Source organism: Microcaecilia unicolor, chromosome 1, assembly GCF_901765095.1.
Source record: "Microcaecilia unicolor chromosome 1, aMicUni1.1, whole genome shotgun sequence".
NCBI lineage: Eukaryota > Metazoa > Chordata > Amphibia > Gymnophiona > Siphonopidae > Microcaecilia > Microcaecilia unicolor.
In genome coordinates, this window is record NC_044031.1 from 447537251 (window position 1) to 447557687 (window position 20437).

Below are 20437 nucleotides of genomic sequence, written 5' to 3' on the forward strand. Positions count from 1 at the left end.
GGAATTCATTCTCCTAATGCAGGAGGCGATTAGAGATGGCTCATCTGGAGTCAAGAGACATCAGCCGTCCCTGGAAGAAGACACTGAGAGGGGGATCTTGCTGCTTCCGGGCACCTCAGGTTCTAGTCCATGACTTGTGAAGTGAGAACACTGGGCTCAGGAAGAGAAGACTATTCTTCTGGGGAAATATGTTACAGTTGTAAGAATTTTCATTAGGAACGAATTGTCCTCCTAATTGTCTAGGTCCTAGAGGTGCTGAAGATATTGGATCTTCCAGAATTGGATGTACTGGTCTCTGTGGTAACAAAATGACTACTATCCTGGAGAAAGGATGTGTGTAGCCTTGATGGATTCTCTCTTGAAGCAGGCGTTTGAACTAGCTGCCCTGACCTTGCAGGAAGTGGCCTTTGTGGCTTAGTGGCTGTGGTCAATGGACTGAACAGTTGCCTAGCAAAACGGTAGAAGGGAGTGTCAAAGGCAGCCTGGGTTTGAGATGGGGATCACCTTTTAGTGGACATGCTCTATGATCTCATCTCTTGGCTAAGGGGATGGCCTCTGTGGTAGCAATATGAAGAATTGGCCAGCAGGCATAGCACCTAAGAGCCATCTTAGCAAGTTCTTTAATGAGAGGCTGTTTGGAGACAATCTGGAGCATGTTATAGAAAGCTTGGTAGAGTCCAAGAAAGTGCTTATTTCATTAAGCCACTATGTGCCTTTTTATAAGATAAGCTCTTAAAACCAACCCCAAAAGCAGGCAAATTCTCACAAATTTACATTTGCTCTGAAAATGGTTGAAATGTATATATTCTGTGTACCAATGTATTTTATAAAATATAGGTGTACTTTACAATTTTGCTCCTGCTTCACCAAAACCCCCCCCCCCCCCCCCCTCTCCAGGAATGCCTGTACACAGTTTGCATATAAAGAAAAGTGCACTCCTTTCATGTGCCTTGACCAAGAACTTTGGTTTCTGCATGTAAAGCATACTTTACAGATGGAAAAATCTTTACAAAATTATTTTCATATTGAATAATTTTGTTAAAGTATTTTCATGTTAATATTCACGCATAAATGACTTAGGGGCCCTTTTACTAAGCCACGCAAGCGTCTACGTGTGCCCAACACACGCCAAAATGGAGTTACCACACGGCTACAGTGTGGCCCTTGTGGTAATTTCATATTTGGCGCACATCCGCTACACGTGCCCGAAAAATATTTTTTATTTTCTGGCACACATCAGCTACGCGCGCCAGGTGGCATTTGGCATGCTTAAGTCATTACCGCCTGAGACTTTACCACTAGGTCAGTGGCTGGCGGTAAGGTCTGAGACCCAAAATTGACACACGGCAATTTTGATTTTGCTGCACATCCATTTTCGGCAAAAATTTTTAAAAGAGCGTTTTTTACAGGCGCACTGAAAAATGGATTGGTGCACGGCCAAAACCCGTGCCTACACTACCGCAAGCCATTTTTCAGCGCACCTTAATAAAAGGAACCTTGATAAAGTACCACACACAAGGGAAAAAGGCACTTCCATATCATCAAGCTGATCAATCCATAGACTGGTGGGTTGTGTCCATCTACCAGCAGGTGGAGATAGAGAGCAAACTTTTGCCTCCCTATATGTGGTCATGTGCTGCCGGAAACTCCTCAGTATGTTCTCTATCTCAGCAGGTGGTGGTCACACACAGCAGCAGCTCTGGCTAGGCCTCCAAGCCTAATCCTTAGGTTTTGTTGAGGCCTGGGGTTGAGGGCTCTTTTGAGCAAGTGCAAACCTGGTGGTGCCAGGTCCCTCCTTTTCTCCCCCCTCCCGCTGGCTCCGTTTAAAAAAAAAAAAAAAAAAAAATTTTAAACGTCTTTAAAGGCGTTTAATTCGACGTTTCTTTAAACGTTCATTGCAGCTACTCACTGGGACACCAGTTCGTTACAGCTCGGAGCGGCAAGCAGGTAATTTTACCTTTTTATAGCGGGCAGGGGGTTCCCCGATTCTTCTCCTCGTGGCATATGGCGTCGGAGGGCGAGGGCGCAAAGGGTCGCTCCCCGGATCGCTGGAGCGCTTCTAGAGGGGATGCGGGGGTTTTACAACCTGATTCGCCCTTGATGGGTGACAGTTTAGTGGCCGATGAATGTCCCGGTCGTTCCTCCGGCGTGGCGGTTTTTTCCCGCCATAAACGCCCATCCCCCGCTCCTCGCCTCCGCCATCTTGGCCGGCCACGCGGCTCGGACGGCTTCTTCGTGGGCCGCCCTTGAGGTTGGAGACATTAATGCCATGAACGCCCTTAATTTGGGCGACGGCACAAGCGGCTAAAGTTAAGCGCCGTTCTTCCCGCGCGGCTCCTTCGCGGAGTTTCGTGCCGGACGCCATTTTGGATGCGCAGCATGTCTCTCCCCCGCTGTTGCGAGCGCCGGTTGAGAGTGCGTCTAGGGCTGTTGCCCAGGCTGCGGAAGTGCACAGTCTGGGGGGTTTCTCCCCCGAGTTTGTTTTGCTGCTGCATCAGGCTTTCCTCATGCAAAACGCTGCCCCTGCTCCCTCTTCTGATAAAGAGGTTGAGGTTCCCAGAGGTAAACGCCCTCGGGTTGATTTCCAGGCCTTGGAGGACTTTGTCTCCTCCGATGTAGATGAGGGCAGCGTGTCTGAGGTCTCCCAACGGTCCTTTGCGGATTCCTTGGAGGAGATAGATCCCCGCTCGGATGGAGCGGATGACCCCTCTGCAGCGCGGCTTTTTAGCCCAGAGGATTTGCCCAACCTGTTTTTACAGGCCATGGACACTTTGAAGATTTCCTCTCCGGAGGACGTCTCTCCCTCAGCCCCTGTTGGCTCTGCCATTATGCTGGGGACGAAGCGCCCGCCTAGATCCTTCCACGTGCATGATGCCATGCACACCTTAATTGCGGCTCAATGGGATGTCCCGGAAACGAGCCTTAAAGTGGCTAGGGCTATGTCCCGCCTCTATCCTTTGGCTGTGAGTGAACGTGAGGCCTATCTGTGGCCTACCGTGGATTCTTTAATCACTGCGGTGACTAAGAAAACGGCGTTGCCGGTGGAAGGTGGCACGGCCCTAAAGGACGCCCAAGACAGAAGATTGGAGGCGGCCTTAAGGTCGTCCTTTGAGGCAGCTGCTTTAAGTTTGCAGGCCTCAGTTTGCGGCTCCTATGTGGCCAGGGCGTGCCTGACTATGGTGCAGCGGGCTTCCCCCTCGGATCTTTCCTTGAGGGCTGATTGGCCGGCCCTGGAATCGGGCTTAGCCTATTTGGCAGACTTGCTGTATGATGTCTTGAGAGCCTCAGCTAAAGGCATGGCTCAGACAGTCTCTGCGCGGCGGTGGCTTTGGCTGAAACATTGGTCTGCTGACCACGCCTCTAAATCCCGCCTGGCTAGATTGCCTTTTAAAGGCAAGCTGCTCTTTGGGGTCGAGCTGGACAAAATCGTGACCGATCTCGGCACGTCTAATGGCAAGAAATTACCAGAGGTCAGGGCTCGGGCTAGTACTCGTCCCGGTACCTCCAGAGGACGGTTGCTGGAAGCCCGTCGGTACCGCCCGGGCAAGTCGGGTTCCTCTGCCCCCTCTTCCTTCAAGAGGAATTTCTCCCCCAAGCAGCATTCCTTTCGCAGAGACCGCTGTCCCGGAGGTGCTCCCTCCGGTCCTCCCCCAGGGTCTCGTACCCAATGACGGGGCCTTGGTCCACGCCCAGTGCAGATTGGAGGACGGCTGTCCTCGTTTCTGGGTGAGTAGACCACTATAACTTCAGACGCGTGGGTGCTGGAAGTCATCAGAGACGGCTACAAGCTAGAGTTCTGCCAACCCTTAAGAGACGGGTTTGTACTCTCTCCCTGCAAGTCTCCGGTCAAGCTGTGGCAGTGCAGCAGACCTTGGACAACCTGATCCGCCTGGGTGCGGTCGTTCCGGTGCCAAAAAATCAGATTGGCAAGGGACGTTACTCCATTTACTTTGTGGTTCCAAAGAAAGGAGGTTCTGTCCGGCCTATCCTCGACCTCAAAGGGGTCAATCGGGCCTGGAAAGTGAGGCACTTTCGCATGGAGACTCTCCGCTCTGTTATAGCGGCAGTGAAGGCAGGAGAGTTCTTGGCTTCCTTGGACATCAAGGAAGCGTACCTGCATATTCCCATCTGGCCTCCTCTCCAACGCTTTCTGCGTTTTACAGTCCTGAGACGACACTTCCAGTTCAGAGCCCTCCCTTTCGGGTTGGCTACTGCTCCGCGGACCTTTTCCAAAGTAATGGGGGTCATAGCGGCCTTCCTGCTAAAGGAAGGAGTACAAGTCCATCCTTATCTGGACGACTGGTTGATCCGAGCCCCCTCTTATGCAGAGTGCGGCAAAGCTATGGACCGGGTAGTTGCTCTTGTGAGCTCCCTGGGATGGATCATCAACTGGAAGAAGAGCCAGCTGCGCCCGTCTCAGTCCCTGGAGTATCTGGGAGTTCGATTCGACACCCAAGTGGGCAGAGTGTTCCTGCCAGACAATCGGATTGTCAAGCTTCAGGCTCAGGTGGACTAGTTCCTAGTAGCCTCTCCTATTCGGGCTTGGGACTACGTGCAGCTGTTGGGCTCTATGACGGCCACGATGGAAGTAGTGCCCTGGGCCAGGGCTCATATGAGACCACTACAGCTATCTCTGCTGCTGCGCTGGACTCCGATGTCGGAGGATTATGCTGTGCGCCTTCCCGTGGACCCAGCAGTGCGCAAGGCGCTGAGCTGGTGGACGCAGACAGACAAGTTGTCTGCAGGATTGCCTCTGGTGACCCCGGAGTGGATTGTCGTCACGACAGACGCCTCTTTGATGGGCTGGGGAGCCCACTGCTTGGGAAGGACAGCGCAGGGGCTCTAGTCTCCTGCAGAGGCAAGTGGTCTATCAACCTCCTGGAACTCAGAGCCATTCGGTTGGTGTTATTGGAGTTCATCCCGGTACTGGTGTTGTAGCCTGTACGGGTCCTGTCGGACAATGCCACGGCTGTGGCCTATATCAACCGCCAGGGAGGTACCAAGAGCGCCCCTCTAGCCAAGGAGGCTATGAGTCTTTGCCAGTGGGCAGAAGCGAACCTGGAGCAGCTTTCAGCGGCTCACATTGCCGGAGTCATGAATGTCAAGGCGGACTTTCTCAGTCGCCATACCTTGGAGCCCGGAGAGTGGCAACTATCTGCTCAGGCGTTCTTGGACATCACGAAGCGCTGGGGCCAGCCGAGCCTAGATCTGATGGCGTTATCGGCCAATTGCCAAGTGCCGCGCTTTTTCAGCAGAGGACGGGACCCTCGATCCCTGGGAGTAGATGCTCTTCTCCAACAGTGGCCGACACAAGAGCTCCTCTATGTGTTCCCGCCCTGGCCCATGTTGGGCAGGGTGCTAGACCGGGTGGCAAAGCATCCCGGCAGGGTAATCCTGGTGGGTCCGGATTGGCCCAGACGTCCCTGGTATGCGGACTTGATCAGGCTCTCAGTCGACGATCCTCTGCGGCTGTCAGTGGAGCAGGGCCGGTTACATCAGGGTCCCGTGGTGATGGAGGATCCCTCTCCCTTTGGTCTTACGGCCTGGCTATTGAGCGGCAGCGTCTGAGGAAGAAGGGCTTCTCAGACAAGGTCATCGCCACTATGCTGAGAGCGAGGAAACGCTCTACTTCTACTGCTTACGCCAGGGTTTGGCGTATCTTTGCAGCATGGTGTGAAGCAGGCTCACTTTCTCCCTTCACTGCTCCAATTTCTTCAGTGTTGGCGTTCCTGCAAGAAGGTCTGGAGAAAGGCCTGTCGCTCAGTTCCCTTAAAGTCCAGGTAGCGGCTCTGGCTTGCTTCAGGGGCCGCCTGAAGGGTGCTTCCCTGGCTTCGCAGCCAGATGTGGTGCGCTTTCTCAAGGGAGTTAATCACCTGCGCCCTCCTCTGCACTCAGTGGTGCCTGCGTGGAATCTCAACCTGGTGCTAAGAGCTTTGCAGAAGCCGCCTTTTGAACCCTTGTCGAGGGCATCTCTGAAAGACCTGACGTTGAAAGCAGTCTTTTTGGTGGCTATCACTTCAGCCAGAAGAGTTTCCGAGCTCCAGGCGCTCTCATGTCGAGAGCCTTTTCGGCAGTTCACTGAGGCAGGAGTGACTATTCGCACAGTGCCTTCCTTTCTGCCCAAGATTGTTTCTCGCTTCCATGTGAATCAGCAGCTCTGTCTCCCTTCCTTTCGTAGGGAGGACTACCCAGAGGAGTACTCTGCTCTTAAATATCTGGATGTGAGACGAGTCATCATCAGATACTTGGAAGTGACCAATGATTTCCGGAAATCGGATCATCTGTTTGTCCTGTATGCAGGTCCTCGTAGGGGTCTGCAGGCTGCTAAGCCTACAGTGGCAAGATGGGTCAAGGAAGCCATTGCAGCGGCTTATGTGGCCGTGGGGAAGGTGCCGCCTATCCAGCTGAAGGCTCACTCCACAAGAGCTCAGGCGGCCTCGATGGCAGAGGCCGGTTCCGTCTCCTTGGAAGAGATATGCAAGGCGGCAACTTGGGCTTCGGCCCATACATTCTCCAAGCATTACCGCTTGACTGTGGCTGCTCGGGCGGAGGCCCGGTTTGGAGCTTCAGTGTTGCGGTCAGGGATTTCTATGTCCCGCCCTGGGTGAGTACTGCTTCGGTACATCCCACCAGTCTATGGATTGATCAGCTTGATGATATGGAAGGTAAAATTATGTATAATCATACCTGATAATTTTCTTTCCATTAATCATAGCTGATCAATCCATAGCCCCTCCCAGATATCTGTTCTGTTTTTATTCTGGTTGCATTTCAGGTTCAAGTTTAGTCTTCAGTTATTTCAGAAAGACTTCGTGTTCAAGTTCTTTCACTTGGATTCTTCAAGAGTTGAGACGAGTTTGTGTTACAGTGAGCTGCTGCATTCCTCTCCCCTCCGTTTTACGGGGCTGGATTGAGACATAAATTCTGCCGGCACTCCCTCCCGCTTCGTGCGGCTGTAGGGCAGCTTTGTACCCCTCCCGCTTCGGCGGTGTTAGGGTCAGTCAGCTCCTCCCGCGGTTGCGGTTGCAGGATAAGCCAGATCCCCCCGCATCGGCGGGTGTGGTGTCCCTCCCCCGCTCCGCGGGGATGAGCTGGACGGATTCCCCTCCCCCACTTGTGTGGGGATGAGCTGGGTTAATTCCCCTCCCCCGTTTCGGCGGTGGTGAGCTGGGCAGAGTGTCCCTTCGTGGGTGTAATTCTCTAAGTGCTGAGTCCTGCGGATGGAGCTTTGATATCGACATACTGAGGAGTTTCCGGCAGCACATGACCACATATAGGGAGGCAAAAGTTTGCTCTCTATCTCCACCTGCTGGTAGATGGACACAACCCACCAGTCTATGGATTGATCAGCTATGATTAATGGAAAGAAAATTATCAGGTATGATTATACATAATTTTACCATACTTGGTTGTAGGTGTGTTCTGTGATAAAGGTGGTGTGGACCATATGTGAGTCAGTTTTTATGTGCCTATTTAATAAAATGCACATATACTGGGGTAAATGTGCTTGGGCTTATTTTACCCACAGGTTCTACAGGATTTATGCTAGTATTTTATAGAGACATAGGAGCTTTATAGATCAGGCCACAAATAGGTGACTTCCTTTGGCGATAATTTTGGTCATTTTTAGCAGGTATGTGGCAATCTGTGTATCAGATAGCTTTTGTAAAATTAGGGCAGACATGACAGCACACACGTTGGATGGAACACAAGTAATGTTACTGTAGGCATTGCCAGGGTTGCAGTCTTGGTGGAGTTGCAAAGTTTCTGTGTTGATTAGGAAATGCTTGAATCTATATATGAACTTTTATACCTGCGTCCCCCCAAAAAGCAAATCTTAGTCTCTTAGAGAACCAAGCTGTATGTAAAGCGTTATGTAATGATGTATTGATGGAGGTGTGGTTTGTGTACAGCTGGCATAATGATTGGTCTGGAATATGCACTTGTCATTTAGGTTGGGTTTTAAATCTCGTAGTTGGAAGTTAGTATTGATAGGATGTAAATGAGCAAGTTAAGAGGGCTGAAATGTTATTACTTCCCTAATGCAGCTGAGTAACATCAAAGCATGTTTTATCTTGGATACTGTTCAGTTTGGTGAAGGATGTTAAGGCACCCAGAGCCTCAAATACCACTTGTGCTTAATTTTCTACTCGCTTTTCAGAAGTGTTTGTATACTGATTTGAATTATTTAGAGAGTTTTGGAGATTTCATTTGAAAAGCACTGAAAAATAGCTAAACATGGTTGGAGATTTGTTGTATGCCTTGATGCAAGCTACCCTTTGAGTGTGTTCATGTTCATTTATGAGTATCGGCCATCTAAAATCATTCAGTCCCTTGTAGAATGCAATATTTGGATATCACTTTTTTGTTGTCTTGTGCTGGAGCATGGTATCTGATTTGCTTTCTTCTTTTAGTGACACTTTGAGACCAGCCTAAAAATTATTCAGAGATCATATGCAAAAGATCTGGTACTACATTGGATCAGTTGTCACAATCTGCAGATAATACAGTATTTTACAGGATCCATACAGTAAAACTGAATTTTTGTTTGCATCTAACCATTTACTCACAAGCTCTTTTGTGAATACTGCACATGAGCATTTTCCTGCCAACTTGTGAAATCCAGAGGTCTTGTTTCCCATACCTCACTGCCTCTCTTAATTATTTCCTCCTTTGTGATTGTTCCCTGGCTGCTGCCTTCTTGGGTGTACTTACCGATGATCTCTTGTGCTTTATAAATGCAGCAAGTAGCTTTCTTAGGGCTAGAGAAAACTAGATTTTTCCCCTTCAGTTTTCCATTGCCTAGTGAATGATTACTTCATTGGTGTATCCTTTGGTTGGTTATGCTACACCAAACAAGCGTTGTTTAGTATCTCTGTGTTATAATTATTTTGATCTGATGGCTTAATTTTTAAAATCTTTATTGCACTAATTGGAAACATATCTGTAAGGTATTTGGAAAAATATATCAAAATTAAGAATTGTAACCAGAGAAGGCTGTAATTAAAAATATCGCATATCAATGTCCTCGCAACCTTGGTAACAAAATTTGGCCTAAGTCGTGTTAGCTTGAAATGAAAACAGATTGCATGAAAAGGCAAAAATAGGAACAAAAAATTATATGAAGTTTGAATTCTACATTATGTTCCTATAATAAGCATACTTGTTGAGTGCTGTAGTCTGACTTGCTGGAACAAAGGGTAGATTGATGCTATTATGCGTAATTTGTAGAAGAATCGGTTATGACTAGCAAGGTACACACTAATTCTATTTGGACCTGTTTTCTAGATTTCAGTGGAAGGGAGCACTCCTGAAGGCCGTCACTCCCACAGTGCTTGTAGCTGGAATGGGGGTGCAGTGATTGCAGGTGGTTTAGGAGCAGAAGGTTTGCCATTGGGGACCATATTCTTCTTAAAACCTTCCATATCTGGATTTTGCTGGCAAGCTATAGATACGTGTCCTCCTGTTGTCCCCAGGTAAGGGCCTAGTTGCTGTGTAGCATCTTTCAAATCATAATTGATATCACAAATTGATAGAGATTTACATGGTCTCAAAAGCTCAAGCAATTCATCTGCTTTTTGTAGCCTTGGTTCAATAGAATAGAAAGGCTTATGAGGTTATGGAGATAAGGTAAGAAGAGTTTCATAGTGTCCCACAGATCAATCCAGCAATATGCAGGCTATGTCCCTCCTACCAGCAGGTGGGGGACAGAGAGAATGCCAGAACTCTGCTATACATAGTCCTGTGCATTAGCCTTTACCTCGGTATTCTCTCTATCTCTCTCTACTCTGGATTGACTTGGCTCCTGGCCTGTTCCCCCAGGTCCAGTTAAGCTTCTGGGGTTGCAGTGTCCCTGACCCCGGGACTTTCAGGTCCCTCCTTTCCTCCTCCCACTGGTCCCCCACTCAACTACCCAACTGTTCTTTGGCTCCCGTGGCTGTGTTGGCTCCAGCTTTATCTCCTACCTCTTTAAAATAAAAAAAATGAGAGAACGCTGTTTTGAGTATGTGCTTGTTTTAAAACAAAACAAAAAGTGCCTATGCACAAATTACTGACACCAGTGTGAGGGGGGCAGAATTTGCGGCTGCAGCAGTGAATCCCCTCTGGAGTGAGTAGCGTTTTGTTGATGGCAGCGCCGGCGGAATCTGTGACGTGCTGCTCCTGGTGTGGGAGCCGAGAGCAGCGTTGGGCATCTGTTACGCATGCTCTCAGACTGATTCGCAGGACGCTCCACAGCTTGATGTCACCATTCAGCCTGGGTCCGGGAAATGTGTTGAGGCTTTGGAATCAGTTTTGGCAGGCTCCTCAGGGCTTTCTTCCTCCCGCGTGCTTGCAGGTGCCATTTTTGTTCTGCCGCGTGGCAAACCTGAGGCGCCGGTGGCAGTAAATCAGCTGGGGCCTGTTTTGTCTTTGCTCCCGGGTTCACTGGCTGGCATCCTGATGACTGAGGGTGTTTGCGAGGTCTCTGGGGTTGAAGACACCCAGTTTTCACCAGATATTATACTGTTAATGCACAAGGCCTTTTTTGGTGAAGTGGTCTGTGGAGATGCAGGCTCCATCTTCACACCAGGCCTCAGGAGGCGCTCTGGGGGGGCCCTCATTCGCTCATACCCAAGTGGCCAAAGTTGGAGGTCCAGGGCTCAGATGTTGACGAGAATTACTTGTTGGATGACTCTCCTCAGGCCCTATCAGATCCCTTGGAGGACAGGGAGCTGCCGCCAGATGAAGGTAATGACCTCATGGTGGCTAGGCTCTTTCTGCGCTTGGGGGCAGTTCTTCCCATGCCGTCTTCAGAGCATGGTCTTGGCTGTTACTCCATTTATTTTGTGGTGCCCAGGAAGGGCGGGGCTCTTCGCCTGTGCTTGACCTCAAGTATGTGAACAGGACTCTTTGGGTCCGGCATTTTCGGATGGCAACCTTGCAGTCCGTCATTGTGACTGTTCAGCCGGTGGAGTTCCTGACCTTTCTGGACCTCAAGTAGGCATGTTTATACATTCCCCTTTGGTCTCCTCATCAGCGATTTCTGGGCCAGTATTTTCAATTACGGGCGATGCCATTCGGCCTTGCCACAGCATCCAGGACCTTTTCCAAGGTTATGGTGATCATGGTGGCTTTCCTCCCTCGAGATGGGGGCTGGGTTCATCCTTACTTGGCCGATTGGCTAATCCGAGTGTTGTCACATGAGGAGAGCTTGCAGGCGATGGACCGAATAGCCTGTTTTCTGCTTTTGCTCAGTTGGGTGGTCAATCTGGAAAAGAGCCACTTGTCTCCATCTCAGTGCCTCCAATACTTGGGAGTGGTATTCAATACTTGGACACACATGGTGTCATTGCCCCTGATGAAGCTCCTGCAGCTTCACAGTCAGGTGGATAACCTGCTGAGTCTGTCTGCTCCCCGGGCGTGGGACTACATTCAGATCTTGAGCTCCATGGTGGCCACCTTGGACGTGGTTCCTTGGGTGAGGAGTTATATGCAGCCCCTCCAGTTAGACCTCCTCAGTCATTGGTCCCCGCTTTCGGGCGACTACCTTGTCCAACTACTGTGGTCTGTGCAGGCTCACTTTGCAATGCGTTGGTGGCTTCACCCGATACATTTGGAATGGTGGGGGGGGGTCCCCCGGCAACTCCGAATTGGGTGGTGATCACCGTGGATGCCAGCCTGTCAGGCTGGGGAGCTCTTTGTCTGGAAAGGACCGCTCAGGTGGGATCTTGTCCTCGGTAGAAGCATCCTGGTTGATCAACTGTTCAGAACTACAAGCGATTTGACTTGTCCTTTGGGACTTTTTGTCTGGCCTTCAGAATCAGGCACTGTGTATGCTCTCCAACAATACCACAGTGGCGGCGTATATGAACTGGCAGGGGGACACCAAGAGTGCTTCTCTGATGAGGGATGCTGCCCTGCATTACCGCTGGGCGGAAGTCTACCTGGCCTTGCTGTCTGTTCACATAAGCAGCTTTGCTGAACATCCATGCAGACTATCTCATGCTGAACCCCGGAGAGTGGGAACTGTCCGGGACTGCATTCTCTCAGATCACAGACCATTGGGAGGTTCCTGCGCTCGATATCATGGCTTCAGGGGTCACGTGCAGAATTTTGCGGTCAATCTGGATATCATTCATTTCCTTTGGGGGGGGGAGGGGTGAATCACTTGCATCCTCGCCAGGTGGGCCTTCCTTCTTGGAGTCTTAACCTCATCCTGTGGGCATTACAGAGAGCGCAGTTTGAGCCTCTGGATAGGCTCTCCTTGAAATATCTCACATTGAAGGCGGTCTTTCTAGTGGCCATCGCCTCAACTCGTTGGGTTTCAGAACTACAGGCACCGTCTTGTAGGGATCCCTTCCTCCGCTTTACAGAGGCGGATGTCTGTATTTGGACATTTCTGTCCTTCCTTCCTAAGATATTGTTCCGTTTTCACTTGAATCAGTTGTTGTTCCTTCACACTTTCCGCAGGGAGGATTATATTACCAATTTCTGGTCACTGCTCTGCCTAGATGTGTGGTGTACTCTCCTTCAGTATTTGGAGGTTGTCAGTGACTTCTGTTGTTCGGACTATCTTTTTGTGCTCTTTGCTGGATGCAGGAAGGGGAAAACAGCCTGTTGGCAGAAGGAAGGCATCACTTTGGCCTACATGTTGGTAGGGAAATCGCCACCACTTCATCTGTGGGAACATTCTACTAGGGTGCATTCAGCTTTCTTCGTGGATACATAGTCTGTGTCTATTGATGAGATTTGCCGGCCTACTACTTGATCTTCTGTCCATACTTTCTCTAAGCATCATTGACTGGATGTTGCAGCATATGAGGATGCCGCCTTCGGGGCCTCAGTCATGATGGCTGAGGTCGCCGTTTCCCGCCCTACTTCAGGACGGCTTTGGCATATTCCACACGTCTCTGAATTGTTCTTTGGGATGCAATGGAAGGAAACATTAGTTATTACCTATTAATTTTCTTTCCCATTAGTCCCAACAGATCAATCCAGAGGCCCGCCTTTCTGCTCGCTATTGCATCCTCTGTGTTCTCCATCGCAGGCTGTTCTGTTTGGTGACTGTGTTTCAGTTTCTCTACAAAAAAAAAAAAAAAAACAGGAAAAAGGACAACAACTACACGTGGCAAATGCCATGCTTGGCAGGCATTGCGCTTCGGCACGTTGGCACACTGGGGTGCTTTTGTCCTATAGAAGCGGAGGGGGCTCAAGGGTTCTTGTTAGAGGCAGGAGATTGCTTGGATCTATGAATTTTGTTACCCACTGCTTTGGTATCGACAATACTGAGGACCATGTGTAGCAGACATCTGGAGTTCTCTCTTGTTCTCTCTATCTCCACATGTCTTTGGATTGATCTGTTTAGACTATTGGTATGAACAATTTTTTTCCTTAGGCACCATTTACATGTGTAAAGAGTTTATTTACACATGGAAATGTTCATAGACATGCGAGTAATAATTTTAGAAAAGTGTGTATACAGTAGGACTAAACTCTATTTATGGTGCCTAATAAACCTGCGCCAACCCCTCCCCCCCCCCCCCCCCCCCCCCCACACACACACACACAGCGTTATTCTACAACCCATACTTACACCCGGAAACCATGACTACATTTAGGCGCAGACGTTTACACCAATGGAAATGTGGTGCAAATGTCCTAAATAGGGCGCAGATCCCACCTTATTCTATAGTTATGCACATAACTGAAAGGAATGCTCATCTACCCATGGTCCTCCCATTTCTGCTCCCTCCTTTTTTGACTTGTGCTTAAAATTTAGGTGTGTACATTTTAATTCTAATTAACTAGTTCCACTGGTTTTGCAAATGTCAGTTCTTACACATGTAAATAGCAAAATCTGCCACTTAAACCAGTAAATGCCAACATAACATTTATTGCTCACAAAGCCTCGAGGGATGCTACTCTTTTATGAACATTTTTTGTAAAAGGGCTGTTCCTGCAGTACATGTATTTATTATTTTTCCTGTGGATTTATATAGCTTTGTATTACATGTGCCTTTGGTAAAATGGGCTGCAAATTGTGAATGTTGTAGCTTGGATGTTCTTTTCTGACCTAGATGGCCTGTACAAAAGTGGGGTTCGTGTGTCTCCCCCCGCACACTCCTTGTAACTTGAGAATGGCTAAACTTGATATCACTAAATTTTGTATGAAGGTGGGTTCTTGGAACGTTAGAATGTTCCACATTTCAGAGTTGACAAATGACTTGATAGAGGGGCATGATGGAGGCCAATATGGCAGCTTTTAGAAAGATGCATACAAAGTTGAACCAAAGCAATCTGTATTTGTCACACTTTGTACTTCATCAGTTTTGCTTATGTCAGCCTGGTCCTTAGAGAGAACTATGACTGCAATATCATTATTGATTTTTACCCTTACCCGTGGTGTCTTGATCTTTTTGGTATGTCTTCTTCCATGGCTGGAGTTCAATTTATGATCTCACCGTGGTTGTTAAATTCCAGTATTATAGAGCATCCCTGTCCTGTTCTCAAGTACCCTCTAGCTCAGTGGGATTCACTTCTGGTCCTCAAGGGCTGCAAATGGATTGGGTTTTCAGGATACACACAGTGAGTATGCATGAGAGAGATTTGCATCCATACTATCTCCATTGTTTGCAAATCTTGCTTATATATATATTCATTGTGAGTATCCTGAAAACCCAACCAGCTAACAAGTACTTGAGAACAGGGTTGAGGCCTCTGCCATATTATGCTGCTTATGATTTTATTGGAAGGATGGGTATACTGTACAGTACAATACAATAAATATTTATATTCAGCTACAAACCAATTCTTGATCAGTATTAATTATAATAAATAAAAAAAGAAGCTAGGCCAACCCTAGGAAATAACATCTTGTACAGATTCCAAACTAAGGTTAGATCCCTCAAACATCAATTAAGATGCTTAGAAAATTCTGTTTTTAATAGCTTACGAAACTTCAAGTAGTTAGGTCAATTATAAATCATGAGGGAGTGAGTACCAGTATTGTGCTGAGCAATATGCAAAACCCATGACATGCACTGGTTTATAATTCACACCCTTTAATATGGAGAACTGTAATAAACAATGATCTTTTAACCTAAATGAAGAGTCTGCCATCTTAATAATAAGCAAATCTTCCAAGTATTCAGGGGCAAAACCATGAAGTATTTTGTGCACCAAGGTACATAATGTAAATTGGCAGCGAGCCTCCATTGGGAGCCAATGAAGGCTCCTCAAGTGTGGAGTAACATAATCAGATTTTTGCTTACCAAAAATTAGTTTTGCAGCAGTGTTCTGCTTAGTGGTTTGGATAAATAACTTATGAGGGTAATGATTCTATTACCATATAATAAAGCAAAATAAAATTGGATTTAAAGTTATGAGGAAGGCTATTTAGCTCAGTCTGAAGGCTGAGCACACTGGTCGCCTCATTTTCATGCAGGCATTTGAACAGATAGATGTATTTAACTTCTTGGATCAAATGTGGGACACTCTTCTATGAAGATGCTGCTACAGTGCTCTGAGGTGTTATGTCATGAAATATTTTCTGTGCCATCCCAGGTACTCTCACACTGCACATGTGCATGAAGGGAAATTGTTGCTGGTTGGTGGTATTTGGATTCATTCCCAGTCAGTTCCAGGAGTGTCCATGATTGACATGAATACAGGACAGACTTATGAGTATCAGATAGATACTGTGAGTAGCTTTAATTCTCCCTTTCTTTATTTTGAGCAAGTGTGTCTTGTTATTGAATAAAGTATTTTCTAACAGGTCATCTTTTTTTTTTTTTAACTGTATATTTTATTGAATTTGTGTAGTCAAATACAACGAAGCTAGAAATAAACAACCATCACTCACCAAACATAAGCGTGGCTCAATAGAGTCAAAGCAGTGGATAAGTATAAAAACGGTGAGCATGCTTGTCATGTATAGTGTCTGTTCTGAAATTTTAGGTACTTCATGAATTTAATAACTTTTGTCAGTAGGCTTGCAAAAAGCACTGATGCAGCTGAATGCACTCAAGCTGAGAGTAATTCTATAATAGGGTGTCTGTATTGAAAGTCAAGAATTTCAAAGAAATCTAAGAACCTATATGCCTTGCTAAAACCATCCCTAGCAGCATGCAAATCCAGACACACACATTTATACCCGCTGCAAAGGTAGTGCAAATATCTTTCGCTCTATCTCTTGTTTTCTCTACCCTGTTGCTGTGCAGCAACTGTGGTATCAATGAGATGATATTGTCTGCAAAGGAGAACCAGTAAAAAAAAATATATATATATAGCCAGGAACAAGGCTACTGTTAGGCAGGGTGAGGCACCTGCCCCAGGCAGCAAACCACACCAGTGGCAGCTGCCTTAGTTCAGTCAGTTTGTATAGCTCACAGCTGCTGTGGCAGTACATAAAACAAAATTGGGACCTTCCAGCCCAAATGTAACTCAAAGGCCTTGCCAGTCCTTCCATCTCTGACGCAGAAAGTGTGCATTAGAGGAGGAAAGACTGGAAGGGCCTTCGAAGCGCACGTAGGATGGAAAGGCCCAAAATTTCTTTTATCTTATTTGTGATGGCTTATGCAGATGCTGCATTGGCAGGGAGGCAGAGGAATGGGTTTGGAAGGGAAATGCTAGGACAGGGAACAGAAAGCTGGAGGGGTAATGCCACAAGGATTATGTGGCAGGGGGACTGTTGAAGGGAAGAGAGACAGGAGATGTGGAGGGTGGGGGGGGGGGGGACAAGGGAGATGGAAGAGGATATGTTGGTCTTGGTGGAGGTGGAATAGGGAGATAGAGCACAGATGTGGGACATCTTGGACATGGAAGACAGAGATACAGGGGAGATGCTGGCAATAGGGATCTGGAAAGAAGATGCTGAACAAGAGGGAGACAAAAGAAGACAAAGGGTTGATGCTGGAAATGAGGGAGACGATAGGAAATTTGAAGGGAGAAGCTGGGTGTAGGGAGGCATACGAAAACCAAAGTAAGATATGGGACATGGAGAGGGGATAGGGAGAAAACAGAGGAGTTGCTGGATGAAGGGTGGGGTGGGGGAGATGCTGAACTTGGGACAGGGAAAGATGGGATAGATATTTGGGGGGGGGGGGGGAGAGAGAGGGAAGAGTTAGTAAAACACTGGAGAAAAAGGGGCTTGGGAAGAAGAGAAAAGGAAAAGATCGCAGAGATGTTTGTAAGGGAGCAAGTAAAGAAATTGCAGATGGACACGAGACCATAGAAGAGCGATAAGACGGAGGACAATAGAAAGCAGAGACTGTGATCTACGTGGTGGGAAAAATAAAGTGGCCGGAAAGCAAAGGTAGAAAAGCTATTTTAGTTTAGTAATTGAAATATGTTGGTGTTGGAGTTTACATGTGCTGTTTTTATATTTTGCACAGTACATGAGGAAATATATTAATGTTTCTATTTCTCTGGTGTTATACTGCATGTAAAGTGTGTATTCTTGGGTTTTCAGTTTAATTTTATCTACATATTTGTACTTCGAGTTTGTGATATCTAATTTTGTACTTGGTGAGAGTCTGTCTGTTTAGTTTGTGTGACCCAGGCCAGGTGTTCTGGTAGCATGGAATTTCTATGTAGGGATTTCTACTGTAGTAATCTGGCTTGTCCAGTGTTTCCAGTAGTTGCCGTGAGACCAAGAACCTTCATAAGAATTTTGGAAATTGGTGCAGGGGTGGGTTGGCAGATTTGCTGTATAGGTCCTGAATTTGTTCTGTAGGGTTTTTTATTAGTTTACGATGCTAGAATCTGGCATTTTATTTTTCATCTCAGGTTTTAAGGGGGAAATGTCCTAGCTGTGCTCTGCACCCATTGTTAGGGGAGGAGTTTCTGTAAATGCAGACATTTTGGTGTTATAAAATGCACTGTGGTAATGCTTTCTTGTTGTTGTGTTTTTTTTTTTTTTTTGCTCTTTGTATGTGAGCAGCTTGCATATTTTAACACCATGCCAATCCAATATAAGAGTCAGTATGCTTTATATTAGAACTCAAGGTTCCATAATTTAAATTGCTACCATTTTTGCTGCACCTAAATAGCATTACACATGTTTCTTCCCTTTTTCTTAGGGCAACAATAGGTACCAGCTCTGCATATGCATTTGGGTACTAAGCATCCCCAACTTTGAGCAAGTTAATTTATTATTTCCTTGGGGTACAAAACTTGTGCTGTCCTTATCACTTGCAATTATTTTGAAAAATTGGTGCCTATTCAAGTGACCAGTTTTCTGAGTGAGGGCATTCCTGCTTACTGACTAGAGCTCTGAGACCTTCCCCATTTTGAGTACCCTGGTGGGTGGGGGAAAGGGGTGCTCTGGTTCATGCCTTCCCTCAGGCAGCAGATTGCATTGAACCACCACTAATTACTACTTCTTCCATGGCCAGCAGCCAGGAAACCAGAATGCTTTCTGTCTACTGTTTACCGTGCTTTGCTTGCCACTAACCATAGGAGCCAGCCCTGGGGGTTCTGAGCACCCACAATATTGAGCAAGCTCCTTCATTATATACAGGAAAGGGTTGTTTTATTATTTTATTGAAATGTTGGTACCTATATCATTTGCTGGTAGAGACGGGAGATCCTGAGAACACTTGAATACTGCCTCAGTCCTTCAGCATTTCCTTACATGGAATTTTTGTGTCAGTGCACCACTATAGGGAGCAGAAACAAGGATTTAGTACACAGAAGGAGAAAAAGGAACACAAGTGGACTTGTGGTGGAAAGGAAGAGTATGATGAGGAGAGGAAAATCTTTTATTTCAATGTTTATATAGTTCCCTGTGTTAATGGTTCTGTACAACATTTTTCATATAGGTTTAATTCCCTTCCACAGATTGTTTACCACATAAATTCAGGTTTACCTAGGCAGCAGCATCTAAAATTCCAAGGTTGCTATGAGTGTCGGTGGAAGATGCAAGATTATTTTTCTCTTGGTTCCCAGCACTAGAGCATCTCTGCTCGATGGGGTAGAAAGAGGGAAGGAAAAATCTGAAGAAGAAAAGAAGTATCATTTTTGTAAGCATATGAGTGCAAGAAATCACCATTTCTATGCTCACATGCCTTATGTGCTGGCAGGGGCATCTAGTAGTATGACATTCTTCCTGTTTCCTCCATCGTAACTTGTTTGTGATCTGAAGCTGTATGATAATACATTATTCTCCGAGGACAAGCAGGCTGCTTGTTCTCACTGATGGGTTGACGTCCTCGGCAGCCCCCTCCATCGGAAAGTTTACTAGCAAAGGCCTTTGCTAGTCCTCGCGCGCCCATGCGCACCGCGCATGCGCGGCCGTCTTCCCGCCCGAAACCGGCTCGAGCCGGCCAGTCTTCTTTCGTCCGCGTTCGGTACAGTCGTGTTACGCCGTTCGTGCCCCAGAGAGTCGACCTCGCGCGTCCTTTTCGACGTGTTTTTTCGCTGTTTTTTCCTTGAAAAAGTTCGGGAAGTGCTCCGGTAGTGTTCCGGAAGACCCTTTCGGGTTTTCTGCCCTTCCCGTATTTCTCAGTTTTTGCCCCGTAAGTTTTCTTTCGTTGTCGGGGTAGGCCTCTTTGGCCTCGGTCGAGATTTTTTCTCCCTCTAAATTTTGGTGCTTCAATTTTCGCCATTTCGGCTTTTGATTTCGCCGGCGTGATTTTTCCGCCCATGACATCGAAGCCTTCCAGCGGCTTCAAGAAGTGCACCCAGTGCGCCCGGGTAATCTCGCTCACTGATAGGCACTCTGCGTGTCTTCAGTGTCTAGGGGCCCAGCACCGCCCTCAGAACTGCAGTCTGTGTTCCCTGTTACAAAGGCGGACTCAGGTAGCGAGATTAGCCCAGTGGAACGTTTTGTTCTCGGGCTCTTCGTCGGCATCGGCACCGGAGGCATCGAGTGCATCGACGTCGTCAGCGTCCGGACCATCTTCTTTGGCTGCCGCTCCATCGACTGCATCGAGGCATCGGACCTCTGCATCGGGCGACTGCATCGACGTCGGTGGTACCGAGACTTCGTCTGCTGATGTCGTCGGACGGAGGTGCATCGTCAGGAGTGCAGGTGAGGGCTGTCCATTCCCCTGCTGGTGGCGGTGAGCCTTCGGGTGGGTCTCCTCCTACCCTGAGGGCTCCTGCGGTACAGCCCCCCCGGGATCGACCCTCTTCGGTCTCGGCCCCGAGGAAGCGACGGATGGATTCTACGTCCTCCTCGTCGGTGCCGGGGAGCTCCGGTGACATGCTTCGGAAGAAGTCGAAGAAGCATCGACACCGGTCTCCTCCCCATGTCGGCACCGAGAGCTCTGGGTCGCCGAGGGATTCGGCACCCAGCAGGCATCGGCACCGAGAGGACCGTTCACCCTCTGTTCAGGAGGTGTCGATGCGCTCCACTCTGGACAGCCCGGAACAGCCTCCTCGCCCGGAACAGGTTCTGACGTCGACGCCTGCATCGACCTCTCAGCCTTTCTCTGCAGCCGCTCTAAACGAGAGC

General features: G+C 47.8%; 1 protein-coding gene across 3 annotated transcripts in view; it reads left to right on the top strand.

Annotated features, from left to right (window-relative positions):
* LCMT2 (leucine carboxyl methyltransferase 2) overlaps positions 1-20437 on the top strand; it is a 101778-nt gene that overhangs the window by 75694 nt on the left and 5647 nt on the right. For all 3 annotated transcript variants that reach the window (XM_030212738.1, XM_030212747.1, XM_030212754.1), the window contains 2 exons: positions 9289-9476; positions 15544-15679. In XM_030212738.1, coding sequence (XP_030068598.1) covers positions 9289-9476; positions 15544-15679 — 324 coding nt within the window. The remainder of the gene's footprint in view (positions 1-9288; positions 9477-15543; positions 15680-20437) is intronic.